Genomic DNA, 25,011 nt, shown 5'->3' on the forward strand with positions numbered 1-25,011 from the left:
AAAAACAAACAATTCACAAACAAATCAGAAATAAGAGTCATTGGCAAATACCTGCACATTCAAAAAGCAAGTGAATTGTATTTTATACAACAGTCGTATGACAACACTTCAAATTTTCAGGCTCCAAACAAGTTACATTATTTAAATGAATGACATGTACAAGTGCAATGGATTGAAGCAAGGTGAGGAAGAGTCAAGAGCACACCTTCATTAACCAACTGCTTCATCTTTACATCAAATTCCCAGCTTCCATCTGGCAAAAAAAACAAAAAAAGTAACACTTACCACCAAACACAAATAAATGCAGAAGGAAAATAAAAGAATTATCTATCCTCAATTGAGAAGAGACAAATGAATTACTACATCCACAATGATATGATGCATTCTTACATTAGTTCGGCACAAGAAATGCAAAAATGGAAGGAAATTGAGGTCAAGCAACTTCTTTCTTCAGTAGTTTCTTTGTATTAGAAAGACTAGAAGCGTTGAGCACACTAACGCATGCAATTGAACAAACCATACATGAGTAGAAAGACATGAATTACTACATCCACAACTTCTTTCTTCAATAATTTTGGTTGGTTGATTTTACTTTTTAATCCTTATAGTAACTGTTATGCAAAGACAAATATTTGGAAAACCTAATATTGTTGGGGCTAATTTGGGGATAAACATTAACAAAAAAACCTTTTGGGTGTTTTGCAATTATACATCTAAACTTGTGGGCAGTTTAATGAATGAAGATTGAATTTGAAAACTGTTTAGCAGATACGGGATGTGGAGTTTTAACAGTTACCAAAGCTTCTGAGTCGTGTGCTTTATATAATAGGAATAGAAATAGATATTAAAAGCATTATGCCCATCAACCAGGATAAGACAATTCACAGTCCATCTTCATGGCAAATATTGTTAGATTTCAAAATCAACAAATATTCCAATTATGGAGGATTATGAGCAGACCGTCTACTTCACTGTCTGAATCTTAAGAACAATAACCGGGTAGTTGAACCACTATGCAAGTTGGGACTGACTGATAGAAGTTTAAAAGTTGAGGGACCAAGGAAAGCCCTAGTTCAAATATTGAAACTTACCCTAGTTATGTGCTGGAGCTGCCAAGATCAAAGTCCATGGTGTAATCATATTCAATAGTTGGAATTACAGAGGCCACAAATTTCAAGAATAAGAAAAGGTACCTATAAAAAAGTCAAATGCTTCAAATTAAAATTTAGAGAAAGGGGAAAAGAAATTGAAGAGCAGACACCAAAATTTCAATAAATTAAGCTAAAATTCAACAGTCATTATTTTGCAATAAGCTATAATTGAAAGCAATATTATAATCCACTCATCAACTACCCAAAATAACTAGCAATTGCTTGGTCCATGAACCCTACACCAAGATAATGTTACCATTCCTGTAAGGGAAGTAAAATCGCCCCCATCCCTTCTTTCATCCTTTTGTTTTCAGCAGGGGCCAATGGTAGTGGGTACAAAGATAGTTGATACTTTTCGAGTGGGCTTATAGTTCAAAACACTATCAGCACACAAAAATTTAATGTTATTTAACCCACCTTCATTTTTGTAAGTTGAGTTAATTGGACAATTGCATTAAATAAATAATGCAGGCACATAAAGACACGTATTACCAGGTCTTTCAACTTCTGACCTAACCCACAACTGGAAGTTTACTCAATTGAAAAACTTCGGATTCAGAATACGGTCATAGATATAGGTCCTCAACAACCACACTGAACTAGACATACTGCTTAACCTGATTCTCTGAAGCAGACAAAAACTGAATCAAAAGTGCTGTGTGAGATACGAGAAAGAAAATTACTTGTCAACTTCTGGCTCAACTCCACGTGACATTAGAACATCAATAATTTTCTTCATCACAGCTCCATGACGGCATGGATGCACAGATGCATGTTTCCCTGGCAAGTGTGGATGGTCTTCAATAGTTACCTGAGTTTCAACAATGCTTAGAACAAATGACATATAGTCCAAAAAATAAGGAAATAAGTAGAGGCAGAGCATCAAATCAAGAACAAATAGGCAAAACAAAAACAAAAAAATTCAAGTCTTAAGAGGAAAGAAGAAAGTACTTGAAACATGCTCAGGCCATCTTGTTATGAATTTATAATTAATCACAAAATAAATAAGATAGGACTTTTGCTATCAGTCAAGCTACATAAAGATGAAGCAGTTGTAAAGTGAACCAAAATTCTCATCTCAGAAATGTGAACCAAAATTCACAAAGAATAAGATGGAAAGACCAAGATTCAATTTAAGTGCAGAAGGCACCTCTAAAAGCTCACTGATTAAGATAAAAGTATGCAGAAATTGCACATCTTATTAACAAAAAGACACTACTAGTAAAACCAAAAGAAAATAACTGAAACAAGGACAGTACAAATCTGGGAAGCAATTAGGATTAGGGAGTTACAATTTGTTTGAGAAAGAAACAACACCACATAATGTAGGAGCATGTACAGCCTGAACAGCTAAACCATAAGATGTCCCATAGACCCACTTCCTAAAATACTTGTGTGAGATTAAAGTTGGTCCTTTTGAAAGTTTCTGGCATACCCATTAAGATACCTCAAACTTTGGTCAATGTGGACTAAATTTTTCCTATAATAGAAAGCCACTAAGGAAGACAACAGCCAAAGGAAATTTTAGAACAAAACTGAGTTTCCCATATTACCAAAACAATACTGTAATGAGTTTGCTTGCAGACACCAAAAAGTTAGTATATCTAGATAAAATTTATCGCAGATGGAGTTTCAATCAGCAAACATATAGAACTCATACAAAGTACAAAGTACAAAGTACAAAGTACAAACTAAGAGCCATTTAATAATTGTTAAGGAATCCAATTTCATCTCACCGTTTTCCGTGCATGATCTTGGCTAACATCTTCAAGTACAAGCTCTGGCCGCAAAAGCATCGTCGACTGCACAAAAAACCAATAGTGTGCACACCAAATAAAATACATGACGTTAGTTTATAAGTTCACAATTGCATTAACAACGGTTGAAAAATAAAGGCCCACAGGTCCACATGGCAAGCCACATAGGTGCCAAGTCATGCAACTTGGTTCCACGTGATGGCCTCATGAGGTGACACCTGAACTAGTGATCATGAATTTAAATCGCGGTTTTGGTTGGTGTAACGGTTGTGGTCACTGTGTAACGATATATCGACCAATGTGCAACGAGAGTCAAAAACTGAACTTAAGGTTTTTTTTCAAGCACTAGCAAAAGCTAAAAACTCATTGAAGAACATGTTCAAACGTTATTTATCACAATTAGAATGTTTGTAATGGTTTCTAATCAACATTATGACACCTATAAACATATTTTCTGAGTGATGATGAAGAGCTATGAAACACAGATGCTTCAAATAAGGTGACGCATCTATATCGTGTATGTATTAGATACCCATACTCGTTGGATGCTAGAGGATACGTACCGGATACTTATTAAAAGTATCAAATACTTCTTAATTAATTTTTCATTAATTTTCGAGTATCGGATACTCCAAATCATGTATTACTTGTTTTACGAAATTAGAATTGCAATATTTCTTGCATAATATTATAATATAATATTGTTGCAAGAATAACTATAAGAATATTTTTCTAATACTTTGTTTATTTCATTGATAAGAAGAACATATTGAGTTAAATAATAGAATTTGTCAAATTGATGTATCCTAATTGTTTTATGCATGTCTCCTATAACAACATTAAGGGGTTGTTTGGGATAATCTAAATAAGTGCACTTTTTAACTTTTTATGAAATATGGGTTGGATTTGGGTTGGGTTTGAAGTGATGTGTTAGAGAGGTGATGTGACTTAAATAAGATGATATGACTTAAATAGGATAGTGACTTTTTGACTTTTTTAAAACTTGCCAAACCAGCCCTAAAAGTAAAGATTAACAAAAGAATATTTGGGAACAGGCTTTTTTAGTAACTTTTTGACTTTTTGGCTAAAATATGATGTAAAAAAAACTAGTATGTTTGGAATGACTTTTTGATTTTTTACGAAAAAATGTGCAAAAAATAGAGAGAAAGGGAATCTCCGTCTTTTTGGTATAGGTTGTTGGCTTTTTGATTTTTTTAGTGACTTTTTGGCTTTTAGGCTAAAAAGTGATGTTACCAAACGAGACCTAAATATCAATAAATAAATAAGCAAGTAAATTTGAATACAATATTTTTTACTAGTGTCAAAGGGAAAAGCACATAGACAAGTTGTGAATTGTTCTATTATTGTAATATAAACATAAATGAAATATTTACAAGATGTATTGAAAATTTAACAGGTAAACAAGCTACTAACTTAAATTACTACATTAATTTTAAATGTTAGTATTTTGAATTATTTCTCAACATTCTTTACCTTATGTGTAACTTACTACTGATAATTTTTAAAAATATATTTTTCACAAATGTATCCTAGCCGTACCCGCATTCTATTGTTTTAGGTTTTGTCGTATCGCCATATCCATATCGTATCATATCCTTATTTGATATCCGTATCCATGCTTCCTAGATGAAGAGGATTTTGATAAAATTCAAATATGACTCAGCTTTATAATTTTGATTTTAAACCGACAAATTAGTAATATAGACCAAGGAAATTAGGATTGGTAATTAAAATATATATATGAACTAAAGAATTGAAAAAGAAATAATATAAAATATAAAATAACATTAATGTTCATGTTTAAGGAAGATTGAGAGATTTTGCCATCTGCATTTAACTTTTAAATATAACTTCAATGGCTAACAGAGGCACAAGAAGAGGACAAAAGGCCTAATTAATATTGGGGCAATGGTAGGCATAGAAGCTTCAAACAAAAGGCAGCAAACATACAAGCAAGTTTGTATAACTTTTTAGAATGAGTTGTTCATTAGTTAAGTCGAACATGTAGCAATAGCAATGAAGAAAAGGTAAAATAAGTGTGACCAACCTCATCATATCCTGTAAGCCACACACGAGGAGTTTGATAATATTTGTCATACCTGAAATGAAAGAAACCAAAAAGAGCAATAGATTTTAATCAATGTGCAAACATGAACAAATACCGCTATCAAGAGGATTATGATCTAATTTAACTTACGTGATGCTGACATCATATGTTCGGGTTCGTAGAATATTGTCATCATCAGGCTCCTGAGCCACAAGGTATGTACACTGAAGGGTTGCCTGCATTAATCAGATAATTACGTAAATCACAATATCAAGGCTTCAGCCTGAACAGTAGATTGAACAGTCTTACAATACATAATCCATAGGCAATGACCAAAACACCGCTTAAAAAAAACATTGTATTTAAATTTTAAAGCTTATTATCACTTCGACACTCATGTCCATGTGAACCTTCGACATGTACAGGAGCGTTAAAGGAGCAGTTTCCCACAAAACTAGATTGTACATCGCTTCTTATAAGAATTTGATGCATTTTCAAGGAGAAAGAAAATATCCTCTATGTTACCTCCACATTTGACAACACAAGCATATGAATGTGTGCATCTATTTTTTTTATTTTTTTTTTTTTGACAAATATAGACGTGTGCATATTTATACGTGTTCACGTATGTATACCATTTGTTTGTTCATTCTTCTCAACCATTGTAAACTACATTCAATAAATAAACCTTCATTGCTTTATCCTTCTCAAGTCTTAGAAGCAACATCGTATTGTGAGATATACACTATTTGCATATGATTAGGAAAAAGGAAAGTGGAGAGAAACAATCCAATATGTGAAGACTAGTTAGGTCAGCTATCATACTTTGAATCAACAGGGGCCAGCTTTATAAACCTTTTACCAGCTTCTTTGAGATATAGTAGAGAGCGTTGATATAATTTTCGCTCTAAGGTGATGCAAAGGGCTACCATAATATAAAGCCAAGCAAAGCAAGGGCCTCAAGGGATTGGTCGCATAGTTAAAAATAGTTAAGTAGCAATCATTATTATCTGATAGATATTTAGATGGTTTAGAATTGTAATTAGAGAAGGTTTAATTCTCTTCCTATTTATGAGTTGAAGTCCTTGTAAATGAGAGCTATAGCCAAGGTTTTAACAAGCGACCGCAACCGTTACGTAACGACGTTACGTAATGGTTGTAGTGGTTACCGCCACCCGTTACGGCCGCTTTTGCAGTGTGATTGATATTCACAGATGTGCCGGCCGTAGCGGTCGTAACGGTGCCGTAACAGCCGTAACGGCCTGTTATGCACCGTTACGTAACGGTTCCGAACTATTTCTTTCGAAAAAAACACACACAAAAAAGGTGAAAATAGGGAAACAGGGATAGAAAGAAGAGGGAAGATAAAGAGAGAAGATGGAAAAGCAAGAGATAGAGAGAGAGAAGAGGGAAAATGAAGAATATGTTATTGATTTGTTGAAGCTATAAGACCTATGCTATTCTATTCAGTTGCTATCACTCAACCATTTTATTTGTGTGTGTCTATCTATATATTACTTAAAAATAATAATAATAATAATAAAAAGTGTGATCATTATCTATTTGGCTTGGTTAAAATATGTATATATATACATTTAGGCTATTATTTATTCTCTTACTTTTGTCATTATTTATATTATATATAATAATTAGTGATTGATTTTTTGTATAATATAAAGTCATTAATTATTAAAATAAAATGTAAAAAATCAGCTTATAGTGATTTAAAAATGTGAAATATATTGGATCATACTTAAAAATTTACAAAAATTGATCAATATTTATTTTAAACCCAATAAATATGATCATGGAAAAAAAAATGTGTATCGTTAAGTTTTTTTCAAATTGGAAAAAAAATTAAAAAATTCACGGTTCCGGTTACCGCAATTGTTACGCTACGGCCTTTACACCCCGCTACCGTTACAGCGACCGCATCCGCTTTTCAGAATCTTGGCTATAGCCGTCTATAAATTTTCATGTAATCGTTCTTTTCAATATTGTTCTTTGGTATTCACAACTCACAACCTCCCAAGAGTGCACACTAGCCAACAACGCCCAATCAACCCTAACTCCTCCCCCACATATTAGCATTCAATATAACCATTAAACCCTAAATTACTCACCTTTTAGTCTCTCAAATAGACTCATTTCCAAAAATCCAGTTATCAGACCCTTTTGAAAAATGAAATCAAACCAAATCTCACTTTTTCAAACAAGGCATTCAAAAAGCTTTCTTCTTCCTTATAGAATCCTAACCCTAGCAACTTCCTATAGCCAAAACCCATTACAATTCCAATTGTAGGCAGCCTAAGTGATGCTGGGCGTTTGGCCATAGAGTTTCTAGAACTTCTGGACAAATAGGGCAAAGGCAAAAGGCACTAGTAGAAGCAAGACGACAAGTGGTAATCTTCGGATTCCACAGGTGGTAGAAGAGTTGCAGCTTTCATTGCTGCGCAATTTTGCTGTTCACATTTCTATACTGCGTCACTTAGGCCAAGCATCCTAAAGCTGTCCTGGATCAGTTTGATTTTCCTGCCAACTTACTCCTTAAACTAGATATTACATTTCCTACTTCATTTACAGCTCTATAAAATAGGCATTATTCCTATTCTTTTTTATATCTTTTGCTCTATTGCTATTGCATCACAACGTCACAAAGATAAGCAAATCCCCTTTCTGGACAATAAGAATAGAATCCATGACCTCACCCATCCCTTTTGGATGCCCAGCCAGTAGCAAATACTACTCAGCAGCCAATATAACCACAGTTTTGGCATAAGCACATGTCATTTTCTCAACAAAGCTTAGCATATCACACAACCAGCCAGAAAAAAATCTCTCTCTCTAAAAATGTTTTATTCATTGCACAAGACTTTCTAGCAAATTAATTGTTAATGTTGCAACAATATACACACAGAATTTATTAAAACTTAAAAAGAAGCCCGAATTAGACACAAACCTTGTAACAAAAACCAAATTCAGAACTTCAAATGCACTTAAATCCATCAAAGACTAGCATGACAGTCATAACTTAATAGAACCATAACATCCAGTACAAGATACAGTCATTCATTCAGATGAAATAGCAGACCCGTAAAACATTAGCTTCAACATCGAATCTTCACATGAAGAATGAATTTGGGCCATCAAATTTCTTTGAAACAAATAGTTCCTAGAGGTTAGGAAGATGCAAATCCCAAACAAATTTACAAATACTACATTCAAGAAAAATACTTTAGAATTTTAAAAGAAGGTGCATGCAACAACTTACAGGATCTGTTTCAATAAGGTTGTCAGGTTCCTCATATTCTTCCATGTCTGGTATATCTTCATCGTCACCCCCAAAGTACGAAGAGATTGACTGAATAGTATTTTTCTTGCTGATCTCTAAAGTCTCCATGGAAGGCAGGTTTTCTTCCTCCTCACATTTGTTTTCTAAGCAATACAAAGAATAACATCAGAAATGGTAAACTTCAATTTTTAAGATTATCTGGCTGCAAAACAACATACCTATTGGTTTCCCATGAGTTGCCAGCCAACCATCATTATCCTCATTATCAAGAAGAACTTCACCTCCAGCAGCTTCATATTCTTCTTCTACTGATGCAGCTCTACGCAGACAAGGAACTGAGAAAAGGAGTTATAATAGACAATGCATAAAAAATTAAGTGCACTTGCAATAAAATAACATTTGCATTGATAAGATCATAAGAGAAAGAAAATAAGCTCTTTTCTGCCTCTCTCTTTTGTGTGTGTGTGTGTGTGTGTGTAATTAATGCAGATGCCATCAATAAATTGTTTTTCCAACCTCTAGAGGCCAATAATAAAGATTATCAGTTATGAAGCTTTGTAGTAATTTTGTAAATTAGCTGGCTAACTCTTTGGCTAGTCTGATAGATTTTATAATGTATTGTTTTCCAGTTCTTCGTGTTCTTTGAGAGGTAACATATGTCTTCAATCTGCTTCCTTTTGAATATTGCTTTACATTAAAAGAGAAGAAAAAAAAAATTTTGATTCATGAAGATGATGATAATCACTGCCACAGTGAACGTTGATGCCTGATGATAACAATGCACAATGTTGAGCGCACACACGCAGGCACAGAGTATTGAAATCTTGGAAAAGAAACCCAGAAAAGTATCAATTTGAACTTGTACATGCATGCATGTGCGCACGCACACATAAATAGGAAGAGAAGCTAATCTTATGCCTTCTTTTGATTCTCCATCAACATACATCCATTTTTTCCCTGTTTGGCTAAGCAAACCCACCTCTCCACACCTATGTTACCAGAAAACGCTAATACCCTAGCGAATTATGTATTGGCACACACATTCCAAAATATAGTACACTTATGTTCCAAAACAGTAAATTTAGCGATCTAAAATAAATCCAAAAGTTTTTTTTCTAATAAATTTCCTTAAATGTTTCCTTAGGAGGGAAAAATCAAATACAATGAATTAAAATCTAAGGTAAGTTAAGTTTTGATAAGACAAAACATAAAAAAAGAATCATAATACTCATAGAAATGTTTTGCTATATGAAGAAAAAAAACTAAATTTTATTAGATGCCTAATAGTTAAAAGAAATTTACTCTATGAGTACCTTAAGGGCATGTTTGATTGGAAGGATTAGAGCATGGGATTGGGATTATTAATCCGTGGGCCCAATTATCCCATGTTTGTTTTGACAATTTGTTTTAGGATTATTAATCCAATGGATAATTAATCTAACAAATTTGAAGGATTATTAATAATGGGGTAGGGGTGGGATTGTGAATACCACACTAATTTGATACGATTATTTATACCTCACTATTAGTCTTGTGGAATCAAACAAGGCCTAAATTCGTAAGTATAATATATTCAAGTCTACCCCTATCATACCACATTTTAAAGCATGTGGTCTACCCCGTTCCCATTTCGTTCCCCGTACCGGAACAATCCATGTTTCAAGTAACATAGCTCCACACCCACACCCAAAATAAATTATAATAAAGCTAAAAATATGACAAAGTAACCCCAAAAAATCATGTCAGATAAGACTATAGAAACATAATTTATTCACAAGTATATTTTCTTTACAAGTGGATAAAAATTGAGCATTGATGTCATAAACCGCCAACTAGGTTCAGGGAAACTCAAGCTACCTTAAAACATCTAACATTAAGTTGCCCAAGTATTGTGGAACGCTATACATGTAGATTGCACGTGTCAGTAAGGGACAAATGTGAGCTACTGTTGCTTTTAGATTTTAGTTTTAAGTAGTTGTGATTGAAGAACATTACAACCCAAATAAGAATTTTCCTCACAACAATTGACTGTAGTCAACAATGACCCTTTTAAGGCTTGCAAGGTAAATGCTATAATGCCGTGCTTGCATTCACAATATTGCAGTTCGATACTGGCTTCGTAATGGTATTGTACCAATGTGCATCACTTTACCTTTACCCTTTAAATTTTGCCAATAGTAGAAAGCATTGCACATGAATGTTTATGTTTTAAAAACAGAAAACTTCTAAACGAAGGTAGAAAACTACTAAAATAACAGGAAAGAACAAGAACAATAACTATGTGATATTAGCTGTGAGGGTGCATTACAAGAGCTTTTACCGCCAAATGAAGATTTTTTACGAAGATAACGAAACAAGTAGAAGAAGGATTCATGTAGCCGACCCCATTTGATGGGACTTAAGGCTTGGCTTGGTTTGGTTTGGTTATAACGAAACAAGTAGAGAACATAGCAAAAGATAATGTCATTTACCATTTCTTGTGATCAAAAATTGTTTTTCAGCCGGTAAATACGACTTCCTCTTGCTTGGCTCACCTGATTCCCTATCCAGATGTAGCAAAATAATAAGCCATGGAAAACAAACCAAAAAACTGACAAAAAGCTAGCAGCGGCAAAAAGAAGCTACCATTGCATTAATTTACACTTGAGTGGTTTGCTAAAATAAGAAACAGAGGGAGAAAACACCACTGTTAGTTCAGTCCCCTCAGCCCAATACAATATTACACTCCCAACTACTAAAAGGCACGAGTCCTGAGTTGCATCAGCCACAGTTTTGTTAATTAGGTTGCTATATGCATCCCATCAATCCTGGCGTTTTTACTACGTGCTTGGGCTTGTACACCCACATCACCCGAAGTTTTGTTGACAAAGGAGAACAACACCCATGAAAAGGGAAACCAGGATCACAATGAAATATTCCAGTAACCAAAATGTGTAAAAGACTATCAAAACTAAGGCCATGTTTGGAGCACCACAACAAAGAGTTGCCTTAAGTATCAGCCCAAAAGATGTTATGTGTTGCATTGAAATTTTTCAAAGTACCTAAACTTCATTCACTCGTTGGTTTAACCTTTGGAGACAATTTTCCAGCTACCAAAATTTAAATAAAGAGCAAAACAAGTACTAACCACCTCATTGCCATGATCCCCAATCATGATGCAATGGTATTATCTCTCCTCCCCATTCAAACAAAAACAACGTCCATTATCCATTTATTTCACAATTTCAATAGGCACATCAGCCATGATGAGACAAGGATATCAAATCTTTAGTAAGACTTGACTCAAATTATTGGAGCATTTCACATAATCAAAAGAAAATTTTATTTGTGATTGGGTATGTGTGTGTGCGTGCACGCAAAGTGCATTAGCTCAGCTGAAAATCAAGATCAATAACTCATAGGATCAGTTAGAATCTAAGGAAAGGGTTAATAACTATTTTGTTATTATTAAAAAAAATAATAAAATAAAAAAGGAGTAAATTTCAACTAGTTCAGATTCCAAAAGAACTTCAATAACTTGGACGGAATCGAAATTAAGACCCGTAAGTCAATCCCAAACCACAAACTAAACCCTATATTCTCCAAAAAAATTAACGATCAAATTGCAAAGAGTTAAGTTACACTGGTTATCTGCTTAAAATCGAAACAAATATACAAGTCAAGCTTAAATTCTACAACAAAACATACGAATTTCAATAAAAACCACCTATCCCACATAATCTCAGCAATCAAATTCCCATAATAAATACAATACAAAAAATGAAATTTTTACCAGGACCAGGTAGGGCATTTGGAGACGAGATTGTCGCCGGCGAGGACGAACTCGGTGATGCTGAGAACACCTTTCTCTTTGAAAGCGGAGACAGTTCTAGGGTTCGTGATCCTCTCTACCGTGCCTTTGAAGGCTTCGTGAAGCTTCTGAGACAGAACCATAGAGAAGACGAATCGAATTCAAGGAGGAGACAAAAGCTTAACAGTGGAATCAATCGGAATTTTATGGAAACCCTAGATAGCTCAGGCACGTAACTTTTTTAGCTCCGTTTGGATGGAGTGATTTGGAGAGAAAAGAAAAAGAAAATAAATAAAAATGGATTTCTCTTTGTTTTTTTGGATTAATAAAGAAATGAACAAAAATGAAAAGGAATTGATCACGTTTTGAATCAAAGAGATCGATACGAAGTTCCCTCCTACATAATACAGTCCTTGGTATCCTAATCAATGTTGCCAATACCGTACCGGTCACCAAATTCAGAGTGGTTTTGGTTTGGTTTAAAATTATGGTTCGAGTGTGAAATTAGATTTTAAGTTTTGAGTTATTAAATTATGATTTAAAAAGAAAAAATTTATTTGGTTATTAATGTTAAAAATAATTTTGAGATAATTTATAATTTTTTTTATTGATTGATGTATAAAATGTGAGAGGAGAGATGAGTGAGAAAAAGTGGTTCATTGATTAATTAATAATACAATTGTGCTACAGGGCCTGAAATACCCAACGGCTCGAATGGCTCGAAATGGTTTCTCTCCAAAATTTTGATGCACGTGGAGCTCACGTGTTCTGTACAAAGTAATGAAATGAAACAAAAAACAAAAACAAGAGAGGAGAGAAGGGAAAGAAAGGGAGGTTGCGACCACGACGACGACGGTGAGAGAGACGGCGATCGACCTGGTGTTTACTGACGAGCGTCACTGACCACCGTCCACCGCTGTTCAGAATCTCCATTTCGTATCTGTGCATGTAGGTAAGTAATTGGTTGTTCTGTGTATGTTTAAAAAAAAAAAAAAAATTGTAAGAGGCTTTTGAGAATGATTTGATCTATGTATGTTAAAAAAAAAATAATTTGGTTGTTCTGTGTATGTTAAAAAAAAATAATTGTAAGAGACTTTTGAGAATGATTTGATCTATGTATGTTTAAAAAAAAATTTGGTTGTTCTGGAAACAAGCCCCCTGTTAAATATTTCCATGGTAGTAATGCATGGCAATTGTTTGATGAAAGTCCACATGGAGAAATTGCCCTGATTTTTTATGTGTTGGTTGATGAAAGTCTTGATGGTAATTTGTGTCATCTTTCTTGATGCTAATCTGTGTAATTAAAGTCCTGATTTTTTATGTGTTGGTTGAGAAATTATGTTTGAAACTAATTTTATCATTTAGGGTAATTTACCTAATCTCAGTGTTCTTAATTTACCTAATCAACTCATTACTGAGATCATCTCAGTGTAATAATTAATGTGTTGAATTAATCTCAGTGTTGAATGTTGAATTAATCTCAGTGTGTTGAATTAATCAACTCATTACTCATTACTGAGATCAATGTGTTGAATTAATCTCAATGTTGTTGAATTAATGTCAGTGCTGAATTCATCTCAGTTGGAAAAATTGAAATGCACATACATGCACTTACACTTTATTTTCTATTTGGTTTAAAGCTACAAGAACTACACGCTTCAATGGACATTGATTCAACCAATCCTTCATTGAATGGGAGTGAAGAAGTTGAAGAGGCGGAGAACAATCCGTCATTAAATGAGATTGGTGAAGTTGAAGAACCTAAGAAGGGCATGTGTTTTAGCTCAAAACAGGAAGTATATTCGTTTTATGCAAGATATGCGAAGCACCTCGGATTTGCTGTAGCTTATAGAACACAGAATATTGGACAAGATGGGGAAGTAAAATACTTTGGAATTGAATGTACTCGGGCACACAAGAGAACAAAACAATTAGAAGTACACTCTCTCAACCATCTTTGTCATCATTCATTGAATGTAAAGCAAAGGTTAGAGCAACTCTACAAAAGGATAGAAGATTTAAGTTGACCACAATTGTGCTTGAACATACGCATGACTTGATTCCTAGTGACTCACGACATTTTGCAATGAATAAGAGAATTCTTACCCCTGTGAAGAGAAGACTAGAAATAAACGATGAAGCAGGAATAGGGGTGGCTAGGAATTTTCATTCTATAGTTGTTGAAGCAGGGGGGTATGAGGCATTAACATTTGATGAACGAGATGCAAGGAATCATATTTAGAGTATGAGAAGATTGAGGCTTGGGGTAGGAGATGCTGAATCAGTTGCACTTTATTTTCATAAGATGCAACAACAAAATTCGAACTTCTATTCTGCAATTGACCTCGATGAAGATGATCGCATGCGCAACTTGTTTTGGGCGGATGCAAGGAGTAGAACAACTTATAAAGCATTTGGGGATGTAGTTTCATTTGACACAACTTATCTGACAAACAAATATAATATGCCATTTGCTTCGTTTGTAGGAGTTAATCACCATGGGCAGTCAATTTTGCTTGGTTGTGGGCTATTATCTAATGAGAACACTGAAACATTTGTGTGGCTATTCAGAGAATGGTTAAGTTGCATGTCTGACGTTCCTCCAAAAGCTATAATAACAAACCAGTGCAAAGCTATGGAAAATGCCATTGAAGTTGTCTTTCCACAAGCTCGACATCGTTGGTGCTTATGGCATATCATAAAGAAAATTCCTGAGAAATTAAGAGGATATGCCCAATATGAATCCATTAAGCTTGCTTTGCAAAATGCAGTTTATGATTGTTTTACAAAAGATAAATTTGATGAAGAATGGCAAGCGATGATTGCAAAGTTCAAGCTAGATGATAATGAATGGTTGGGGGTATTATACAGTGAGCAACATAGGTGGATTCCTGCCTATGTGAATGATGTTTTTTGGGCTGGCATATCGACTACACAACGAAGTGAGAGCATGAACGCATTTTTTGATGGATATGTGAACTCAAAGACAACTTTAAAGCAATTTGTTGAACAGTATGATAATGCCTTGAGAAGTAATGCTGAGATGAAAGCAGACTTTAAATCTCGAAACAAATTGTATGATAGCTTAACGGTATATGAGTTTGAGAAGCAATTTCGTGCAGCCTACACGAATGCAAAATTTAAAGAAATGCAAGTAGAATTGAAACGACTATTGTATTATCGTGCGAATCTTATCAAAGAGGATGGAGCAATTTGTACTTATCATGTGAAGGAGGCTGTTCTTGTTGATAAGAAAATGAAGACTGTGGAATTTGTTGTGTACTTTAGTGCAACTGAATGTGAATTGCATTGTATGTGTCGGTGGTTTGAGTTTAGGGGTATTATGTGTGTCCATGCAATTACTGTGCTACTTAAGAGGTGTATATATCAGGTGCCAGATAAATACATTGTATCAAGATGGAGAAAAGATATCGAAAGAGGGTACACATGCATTCCAACCACATACACTAAAGTCGGGGCTGTTCTTAATGCAAAGTTACATGAAAATACCACAAGATGTTGGATGAAATCATAGAAATTGCAGCCAACGATGATGGCAAACACAAAGTGCTTGATCTTGGGTTGATAGAAATCAAGGATAGAGTGAGAAAAGATCAATCAGGTAGTGCGAGTCATGCACTACCTTCTACTAGTGACGTGCCACCTTCTACTAGTAATGTACCACCTTCTCATAGTTCGTTGAGAAGTTCGTCTGCTCGTAGTACTACAAAAGCAAGCATGTCTCGCAAGATGCTTAGTCCAATGGTTGCTCGCCGAAGAGGACGTCCATGTACCAAACGGAAAGTTAGCAAAGTGGATGCAATAGTGAATCGGTTGAAAGGAAAGAGTAAAATCCCTCCAAAAGCACAGGTAAGTTTTTTTGTTGTGTGTGACATGGAAATTGTTGAATGTGTTTAACATAAATTATTCACCTATGTGTCTATATCTTACTATAGGGACGCACGGTTCCTCAATGTCAGCCTCGGAAGTTAAATTTTCCTAGTACAGATGATATGCAATACAATACTTATGCATTTGAATTTTTATGTTGTTGGTTATTTTTTATTTTAATGTCTTTTACGTATAATGAAATTATATTAGTATGATCATAAGGTGACGCAAACTGCACCTTACTATTTTCCTTGCCTGGATGGCACGCAACAGAGTGTGTATGTACCGATATGTGGTTAATGTTTAAACTAAAATATTTGTTCTTGTTTTATTTGATATACATGTTGAATGGACAATATTTGTAAAGTGTACTTGTTTATTGAATAGACACAGTTTAGTCAAATGCAAACGGTGGACAATATTGGAGACACATCTCATACTCAATTAGGAATGGTGAACAACATCAACAGTCAAAGTTCGACAATCACTTCAAATTTTGTTCACTTTAATGTAGATGCGAATCCAAATGTCCCATTTTTTTTTTTTTAGTTTCGCATTGTACTTTAATGGTAATATTTTATGTTGAATGATGGCAAATGTCCCATTAATATTTTATCACTGCTTTTAATTTCATTTGTAGTCAGATTGAAGATTCAAAGTTTTCATACACAAACATTTGTTATGGTCTCTGTAGAGTTTTAATTGGGAGCCATATGCATTGACTTGGCCAAGTTCTATATAGGGGGCCAATTCCAGATATGAGTATAATACCTTTGGAAGTAGAAAGCACAACCATTTTCTTCTTCTTTTCTCACCTAAATGACATACCAGTATTTTTCTTTTTTTGTTGCACCAGCCAAATTCTTGATTTTTCTCACTCGTCCTGTATGTTTTAATTGGTGAAGGTTGGGATCTGATGGAGATGTTAAAGTATTTGCTGTTAGTTTAATTCCTCTAAAGGGACCTGGTCCATTAGCTGAAGATGGAAAGCCAGACTTTGTTGTCAGTTTACTTCCTCTGAAATGACCAGGCTGGGAGGTTATGTTACCAATCGCAACTGGTGGCATGCTCTCCACCCTTAACAGCTAATCATCAGTTAATATTCATGGGATTTCTTTTGGAGTGGAGTTATAGGTTTGAAGGATGCTCAATGTTGGAAAACTAAAAAAATGCTCAATGAGAAGGCTTTATTTTTGTAAATGGATGGAATGAACCAGCATTCTATAGAAAGGGAGCTGCATTTTTGTTAGAAGTGTGTTAATGTAGAAATCCTGTGTCTCGGATAGGACTAGTTGAAATTAAGTAGTACAAGACAAGCATAGACATTGCTTTATGAAGTTGCAACACCTTTTGTGATTTGAATCTGTGTGCAATTCTTAAGGGCACAGTGCATTTGCTTACCTCGTCTGTGTTTGAACTAAATGTGGTGATTGCGTAAGCTTCTAGTATTAGCATGATTGTATGTTCAATGGGCCACATTTTGAATGCTCAATCTTAATGCTCCAGGTTATGGTTGAGATTATGTCTATGAATGTGCCTGAATGAGCCAGATTTGAATGCTCAAATGTATGTCTTTGAATGCTGCAGGTTATGGTTCTTGATACATTTTCAATCTGTTAAACATTTGCAATCTGTTAAACAGTTCAGCAGATTATGGTAATATTTTCCAGGTTAATGGTAATATTTTATGTTGAATGATGGAAAATGGATGTTGAATGATGGCAGGTTATGTCTATGAATCTGCCTGAATGGGCCAGATTTTGAACAAATCCATTCAAACAGATCCATTCTGTGACAACCCTCACCACTGATTAGTACTAATCTATGATTAAGCATGTTAAATGACTGATTGACTGAAATCCTGAACTAATTGATTGAGTGTATAGCTTAAGTGCATTTCTATCTGTTGACTGTTGAATGATCTGTTCATGTTTTGCGCTTTAAACTGTAAATTGAAAGCCTTATCGGCGGCCGAATCTGAAATCGAGTAATGTTTTATGCTAGTTAGAATTTATGTGATTTTATGGTATTTAATTGAAATGTGATTTGGTATGATTAAATTAGATTTAATAATGTTAAATTACATAAGTTGGCTTTATTTACCTGGTTGGCATTGGGTGGTCTTTCTCTACATCAATATTTGGGACTTGATTAGGAGCTTTTGACACTTTATTCTCAGCCCCTTTCCTTACAAAAAATCGACTAGAGAGAGAGAGATAGGAGATAGATTGATTTCAACCAAAAATTGGCTTGGAGGGTTAGGAGATTGAAGGATACCTTGCATATTGAGCTTCTACATTTGAAATTGGAGACTTAAGGTAGAGAATTTACCTTCTTGTTCATATTTTGGGTTGGTTCTTGCATGGTTTAGAGGATTGTTGGAGTTTAGAGCCAAGTTATGGCTTAAATTATTGAATTGAAGCTTGAATCCTTGAATCATGTATGTATGTACATATTCTTGCATTTTGAAGTTGATTTTCATGAAATCTTGCATGCAAGTTTACATTCTTGTTCTAGTCCATGAGTTCATCATGATTTTGAGTTTAATCTTGTTTTGGATCATGTGTTGAGGCATTATAATTCACTAGAATTCATGCATGTCATATGTTCTTCATGTTCATGAAAACTTCTTTGAAATTGTGTTCAATTGAACTACATTTGGGCTTTGATTTTGCAAATTAATCTTTGAAACATGTCATATTATGAGTTTTAAAGTGTTTTCCACAAAATTAGCCCAAAAGGATCGAATTTGATGCTTTAAATGTTAATTTTGAGCTTGGAGGTTCAATCTGAAAATTCCAGAATTTGGACCCACGCTCGAGCGAGGAACTCTACGCTCGAGCATACGCTTTGTGTTCATGCAGTCTGCTCGAGCGAGGAAAGTGACGCTCGAGCATGAAATGCGTGTATCCAGTACATTGCATGTGTTTACAGTCCGCTCGAGCGAGGGAATGCACGCTCGAGCAAGGACTTGTGTCTCACGCTCGAGTGAGGTCGAGCGCCCGTCGAGCGTAAATTTCATGCATTCAGTACTTTTGCAGTCCGCTCGAACGAGGAAAGTCACGCTCGAGCGGAGCTCCTTTGTCTGCATGTCCGCTCGAGCGTAGAAAGCCACGCTCGAGCGAGACCCTTGTTTTTTGAAAATTTTGAGAAGTGTTCTAATGTGCATTTTTGCATCCTCATTCCATTCTAGGCATTCTTAGGCCTAGTTTAAGGCATCTTAATGATGTTAATGCTATAAAACAACACCGAGTCTAGATAAGGACTAAGTTATTGTTTCTCAAACGTGCAACTTAGTGTGTGTTCATCCTGTAATTGTGTGTAAGGTTGGCATCCGAGGACGCTCACTAGCCTATCTGTAGCTCAGAACTCTGTGAGTAACAATGTTGTAAAGATATATTCAATCATGAATGATTTCTGAACGATCAACTGTAATGCTTTCTGAAATGATATTTCTTACTGAATGAATGCTTGTCCTATTTGCGAACTGTATTCATGGCATCCATAGCAATTTACTGTTACTGTACTGTATTGCTACTGTCACAGAGATCTCTGTCGGTTCCCATATCTGGAACCACTACTGTTTACTGATATGATAGCCATCAACTAACTGTTCGGTCTGTTAAGACCTACTGTACTGTTTTGCTGTTAGATGTACCACTTATGACTGCTATGATCAAATAACTGATATACTGTTCAAATGACTATTTTAACTACTGAAAGGATATTCATTTCTAACCTCTTTATGCATATGTTATTCACTGGGCTTTAGCTTACTGTTTATATATATATGTAGGTGTCCAGGCACCGGATCGGAGTTAGGAGCGTCAGGTTAACTCTATTTTTGTCAAGCCGACCAACGTGCCTCACTGCGAGGTTCCAAGTGCTACCAAGCTAAGGCTGCTTTGGGGTGTTTTAGATTTTCCCCTACTCTGTCTCTGTTTTGTATAGACTGTATAGACTTGTACTGTACTGTTATGGTAGGGATTTGGTCCCTAACCCGAATGCCTATAAATGTGTATGTATATACTGTTATAGTTTGGATGTGAATATATTATGAAAAGTCTTTTTGCATGCAGACTGTCACAGCTCATTGGACATCTTTTAATTACTGTTTTGGTTTTCGCCAGCCCTTGTACTCTGTATTACTGCTTTACTGTTAAGCAGGCCTCGATAATCTCGAATTACTGGCCGGGTTTGGGTCATGACACATTCTGTGAATCTGCTCTAGGTTATGTTTAAACAGATCCATTCAAACACTACATTCAACATGTCAATCTGTTAAAATAGATCCATAATAAAATGCTCCAGGTTATGGTTGTTCAATCTGTTTAAGATTTATCAAACAAATCCATTCAAACACTACATTCAAATTACATAATAAAATTACATAATAGAATACACAAAATATGTCCATTGCATCCATTCAAACACTACAACATGTCCATTACATCCATTCAACATGTCCATTACATTCATTTACATGATAAAGTAAAAAAATACACAAAATAAATGACATAAGTCATTGTCTTGAAAATCTTCTCTATTCTTTCAAGTCTTCTGTCATGCTCACCAATCCTTCTCCTTAGATCATTAATTTCTTCTGTTCTTATATTTGTGGAGGTAACATCGTCGTCGTCATCATCTGCGAACCTGAAGTAATTGCAGTGTTCGTTCGCAGTCTGTAATGCACAAGAATCGGTTAATCAAATCAGACAAATGAAATTTGTAAAAAGTGAAACATTAATTTATATAACAGATACTTACATATTTTGTTGGGCAAACAAAAAACACACCTCCTTCATTTCCATTCTCATTGGTTCGTACAATATGCATGGAAGTTATTCTTCCACAATAACAGAATCTTGGCTTTAATCTTATGTTCCTATTATTAGTAAAAGATGAAGCCATTTTTTTATCTATATAAAAAATATCAATAGATTCAACAACCTCATACTAATGGATACGCGTCCTATTGATGCATAATTATTATGAATGTTGAATACTTATGAATGTTGAATGCATAAATTCAATGTTGATAACAAAGTGAATGCATTCATCTGATTAAAGAGTTCAATCTATTTTGTCAAATAGTTATGAATTTAAAGTGGCTTCCTTTAAATTCAATGTTGATAACAAAGTAAATGTATTCATCTGTTTGAAGAGTTCAATCTGTTTTGTCAAATACTTATGAATGTTCAACTCTTTTCATTCTTCATAGATTCTTAAATGAATAGACCAAAGTGGCTTCCTATTATCATACAAAAAAATCTGTTTAATGACAAAATAGTTCAATCTGGATTTTGCTTAAACCAATGTTCAACTCCCTAACAATCTGTTTAAAGAGTTCAACAAACAGAAAAAATGATACAGTTCAAACAAAACCCTAAACAGATTCAAAGGTAATGTTAGTTATGAATCTCATACTAGAATGATCTTTCAAAGGTATCCATCTCAAACAGATGATAAAGTTGGATAACTATGAATACTTAGAATGATCTATCAAACAGATGATAAAGAGATGGATACTTAGAATAATATCATCTGTATCCTCTGTAACCATTCTCATGAATCTGTTACTTAGAATGATTTATCAAACAGATGATAGAGTTAGATAACGAGATGGATACTTAGAATGATCTATCAAACAGATGATAGAGTTGGATAACTATTCAAGCACAACCAAATTAAAGCCAAAACTATTCAAGCAGAGGCTAACAGATTTACGAGAATGGACACAGAGGATAACCAATCAAATATATTTTGAACATAAGTCATCACAGATGTGTATTTCAAGCAATGCTCATCTCAAATGTATACAGAAAGTATACAGAGAGTAACAGATGTGTATTTCAAAAATATGAGAGTAACAAATGAGTATTTCAAGCAATATATTTCAATGTGTATTTCAATCAATATACAGATGAGTATATAGAAATATTTCAATCAATATATTTCAATCATAAGTCATCACAGATTTGTATTTCAAGCAAAACCAATCAAATGTATACAGAGAGTAACAGATTCAAATGCAAATCTCAAACCCTAACACATCAGAAATTAAAGCCAAATTCCAAACCCTAACACAAATTTCAAGCAAAATCCAAACCCAAACACTCTTAATCGACTAATTTCTACAAAAAATTGAAGCCAAACATCAACCCTAACATGGCTCGATTTCAGGTTTACCTCAGTCGTTCTTCGTACTGCTTCAACAGACAAGTGAGAGAGGCGAGAATGAAGAGATAGCAAGAGGCGAGACTGAAGAGATACCCGCGAGAGAGAGGCGAGAGTAAATGGAGTGGATGAGTCGAGAGAGGCGAGAGGGATGAGGCGAGAGAGGTGAGAGGCGTGGGTTAAGGAAAGGAAGAAAAAGAAAAAAAAAAATGAAACCCAAAACGACGTCGTTTTGGGTTTCGAGCCAATTCGAGCCAACGGGATTTCAAGCCCTCAAACATTTTGTTAATAATAATAATAATAATAATAATAATAATAATAATAATAAGAAAAGAGTTTTGAAAATAATTTTAAGTTGTATTTTAAAAATATATTTGGTTAATATATTTCATCCAAATTATAATTTAAAAACAGAGTTGAATTTTGAAAAGTAAACCAATGCTACCTTAATTTTCTTCATTCAATTTTTTGGAAATTGAATTTTTTATTTTTGTATGCTTTTCTTTATTTTTGTGAATATTTTTAAAATTTTAAGTAATTTTTTTACTTTTTTAGATGCACCTTATTTAGATGTATCTAAAAAGTAAAATATTTTAAAAAATCAATAAATTTGCAAAATATGAAAAATATACTGAATTCTCATATATATTTTTTATATTTTTGATATTTAGTGAATTTCTTTTTAAAAAAACGTTCACAAATATTATATTTTTTAAGTATATTTATGTTAAGTATATCTAAAAATTAAAAAAAAATGTTTAGAATATTAAAAAAAAGTTAGTAAAAACAAAAAATAAAAATACAAAAAATAAAAATAAATTTTTTCTAAAAAGTGAATCTCAAAAATCCAAACCAACGTCTAAAATACTGGACAGTACCAACCGATATTGAACACAAAACATAATACCAGATAAATAACGAAAAATATCGGCTACTTTTTTTTATCTTATAGAGTGGTTTTTAATATTAAATAGTAAAAACTTATGTTCCATACTCTATTTGAAACACTTTTATTTGTGTTATTTAACCGATAGTATACTTTTAAGCAACTTTTACATATAAATTTGTGATTCATAATATATATTTTTAAATTATTAGCTACTAAATAATATTTTTAATACATATATAATATTTTTACGACACATAGAAATGATATCTAATAACATACCAATACCGATAGGTACCATTCCAATAGAAAAAAAGGATACATAGTATGGTACGGTATTAGCAAATTTGATCCTAATAAAGTTTATCCAAGTAAATTTTCAACTTCTTCAAGCAATTATGAATATATGAATAAATAATATTTTGTTTTAAAAAAAATATATGCGGTATTCATATATTTGTAAATGTATGATTCAATTAATTTTTCGCATGAATAAGTTTTATTGCAAGCCAATATGAAGTAGACTGTTCAAATTAGGACAAATTACATTTTATAGTCCTATATTATTGTCTGTTATCATTTTACCCCTTTAAATTAAAAATTGTAACACTTAACCCCTCTCATCTATTAATTTTTGGGTAATTCTATTTCTACACCATGCAAGTTATCAGTACACACCACAAATGTGTTCAGATATAAATTTTCGAACAAATATCAAATGTTCGGATTTAGATTTATGAACATAAAGTAGTTGTTCAGATATAAATAATTAAACGGGCTATATATTTAAATAATTTATTTTTGTTCATAATTTTAAATCTGGACATGTTATATCCGAACATATTTGTGGTGTGTACTGAGAATTTGCATGGTGTGCAGATACAATTTCCCTTAATTTTTTCAATTTAGACCTTAGTGGCGAAAATACCCTTTTAACTATATGAGTAAATTACATTTTATCCCATTGAACTATCACTCAATAGCACTTTACCCCCTCAACTAAAAAAGTTGTCTATTTTTAATTCAAAATACAATTTTTAAGTTTTCTTTAATTTATAATTTTTTATTTTTATTAAATTTTTTTTATATTTTAATCAGAAATTTAGATATTTAGATGCACCTCAAAGTTAAATATTCGTGAATAAATTTTTGAAAAACTCAGTAAGATGAAAAAATAAATATAAAACAAAAAATGATATATTGTTGTACTTTTTGTCTTTAAGTAAACTTTTTCTAATATTTCTCAATAAATATTTTTACTTTGTTTAGTTTGGTTTTCAAATTTTATTTATTTATTATTTTTTTCCAAACTAAAAATTAATTTAGTGGTAAAATGAAAAAATAAAAGGCCCAAATTGAAAATAATATTGGGTGATAATTCAAGGGAGTAAAATGATATTGGGTCATAGTTTAAGGGGGTAAAGTATAATTTATCCTATTCATTAAAGGGTATTTAGTCATAAAAGTCCAAATTGAAAAGAAAAAACAAAAGATGAAGAGGGTTAGTTGTTACAATTTATAGTTGAGGAGAGTAAAGTGATAAAAAAAAATAATAGTTGAAGGGGTAAAATGTAATTTGTCTTCAAATATCAATGTTGGTCCAAGTTGGGACCTAAAAAAAGAGTATGGAGAGGTATGAAGAGATAAATGCATAAAAGAAAACTTATGCCAAAGATTTGGAGAGAAAATAAATAGGATGATTACTAATTTGGTGTAATTCCAAAATTATCCATCTAAATACTAAAGAAATAAAAGCATAATAGGTTATTTTGATAATATAACTGGTAACAATTTGTTTTCTTTTTATTTTATGTGGCATATCCAAATAAGATTTGAGAGAAATTCTAATATTTGCTCTCTTAACGTAACAAATTATTAATCTTTTTTATCCTAGGTATCCAAAGATAGTCTAAAAGGGTTTTCGTTTATTTGCTCAATCTTTTTCTTTCTTTCTTTTTTTTGTTTTGATCGAAGGCTCAAGTTTAATTGCGGCACACGT

General features: G+C 33.5%; 3 protein-coding genes and 1 long non-coding RNA gene across 4 annotated transcripts; 2 read left to right on the plus strand and 2 right to left on the minus strand.

Moving 5' to 3' along the window:
• Positions 1-31: 31 nt before the first annotated feature.
• Positions 32-12,571, minus strand: LOC114304793 (autophagy-related protein 3). The gene is made up of 10 exons (XM_028249944.2): positions 12,041-12,571; positions 10,740-10,810; positions 8,487-8,603; positions 8,248-8,411; positions 5,127-5,212; positions 4,977-5,028; positions 2,888-2,953; positions 1,835-1,962; positions 1,092-1,193; positions 32-253 (listed from the first exon to the last, which is right to left on the minus strand). The coding sequence occupies exons 1-9, from the start codon at positions 12,199-12,201 to the stop codon at positions 1,097-1,099; spliced, it is 942 nt and encodes a 313-aa protein (XP_028105745.2). The 5' UTR covers positions 12,202-12,571; the 3' UTR covers positions 32-253; positions 1,092-1,096.
• A 1,148-nt stretch (positions 12,572-13,719) lies between these two features.
• On the plus strand, positions 13,720-14,300 carry LOC145797702 (protein FAR1-RELATED SEQUENCE 5-like). The gene is made up of 2 exons (XM_082885111.1): positions 13,720-13,938; positions 14,046-14,300. The coding sequence occupies exons 1-2, from the start codon at positions 13,720-13,722 to the stop codon at positions 14,298-14,300; spliced, it is 474 nt and encodes a 157-aa protein (XP_082741237.1).
• Positions 14,301-14,303: 3 nt separating this feature from the next.
• LOC145797703 (protein FAR-RED IMPAIRED RESPONSE 1-like) lies at positions 14,304-17,569 on the plus strand. Its single transcript, XM_082885112.1, has 5 exons — positions 14,304-15,396; positions 15,594-15,928; positions 16,015-16,112; positions 16,855-16,951; positions 17,537-17,569. Exons 1-5 carry the CDS (start codon positions 14,304-14,306, stop codon positions 17,567-17,569), a joined length of 1,656 nt encoding a protein of 551 aa, XP_082741238.1.
• A 2,779-nt stretch (positions 17,570-20,348) lies between these two features.
• Positions 20,349-22,301, minus strand: LOC114304375 (uncharacterized). The gene is made up of 2 exons (XR_014337554.1): positions 22,139-22,301; positions 20,349-20,834 (listed from the first exon to the last, which is right to left on the minus strand). It is a non-coding gene; the product is annotated as an uncharacterized LOC114304375 (long non-coding RNA).
• Between the last annotated feature and the right edge of the window lie 2,710 nt (positions 22,302-25,011).

Source organism: Camellia sinensis, chromosome 8 (genome assembly GCF_055761805.1).
Source record: "Camellia sinensis isolate YWXY chromosome 8, ASM5576180v1, whole genome shotgun sequence".
NCBI classification, from domain to species: Eukaryota; Viridiplantae; Streptophyta; class Magnoliopsida; order Ericales; family Theaceae; genus Camellia; species Camellia sinensis.

Excerpts from the sequence above, each read along its gene's own strand:
- LOC114304793 (XM_028249944.2), bottom strand. The coding sequence starts at position 12,201 with ATGGTTCTGTCTCAGAAGCTTCACGAAGCCTTCAAAGGCACGGTAGAG. Across the intron at positions 8,604-10,739 it reads ATTTTTGATCACAAGAAATG|TTCCTTGTCTGCGTAGAGCT; the intron begins GTAAATGACATT and ends TCCTTTTCTCAG. Across the intron at positions 1,194-1,834 it reads GTTGAGCCAGAAGTTGACAA|GTACCTTTTCTTATTCTTGA; the intron begins GTAATTTTCTTT and ends ACTTTTTTATAG.
- LOC145797702 (XM_082885111.1), top strand. The coding sequence starts at position 13,720 with ATGGACATTGATTCAACCAATCCTTCATTGAATGGGAGTGAAGAAGTT. Across the intron at positions 13,939-14,045 it reads ATATTGGACAAGATGGGGAA|GTTAGAGCAACTCTACAAAA; the intron begins GTAAAATACTTT and ends TGTAAAGCAAAG.
- LOC145797703 (XM_082885112.1), top strand. The coding sequence starts at position 14,304 with ATGAGAAGATTGAGGCTTGGGGTAGGAGATGCTGAATCAGTTGCACTT. Across the intron at positions 16,113-16,854 it reads TTTGAATTTTTATGTTGTTG|GTTGGGATCTGATGGAGATG; the intron begins GTTATTTTTTAT and ends TAATTGGTGAAG. Across the intron at positions 16,952-17,536 it reads ATGGAAAGCCAGACTTTGTT|GTTATGGTTCTTGATACATT; the intron begins GTCAGTTTACTT and ends TGAATGCTGCAG.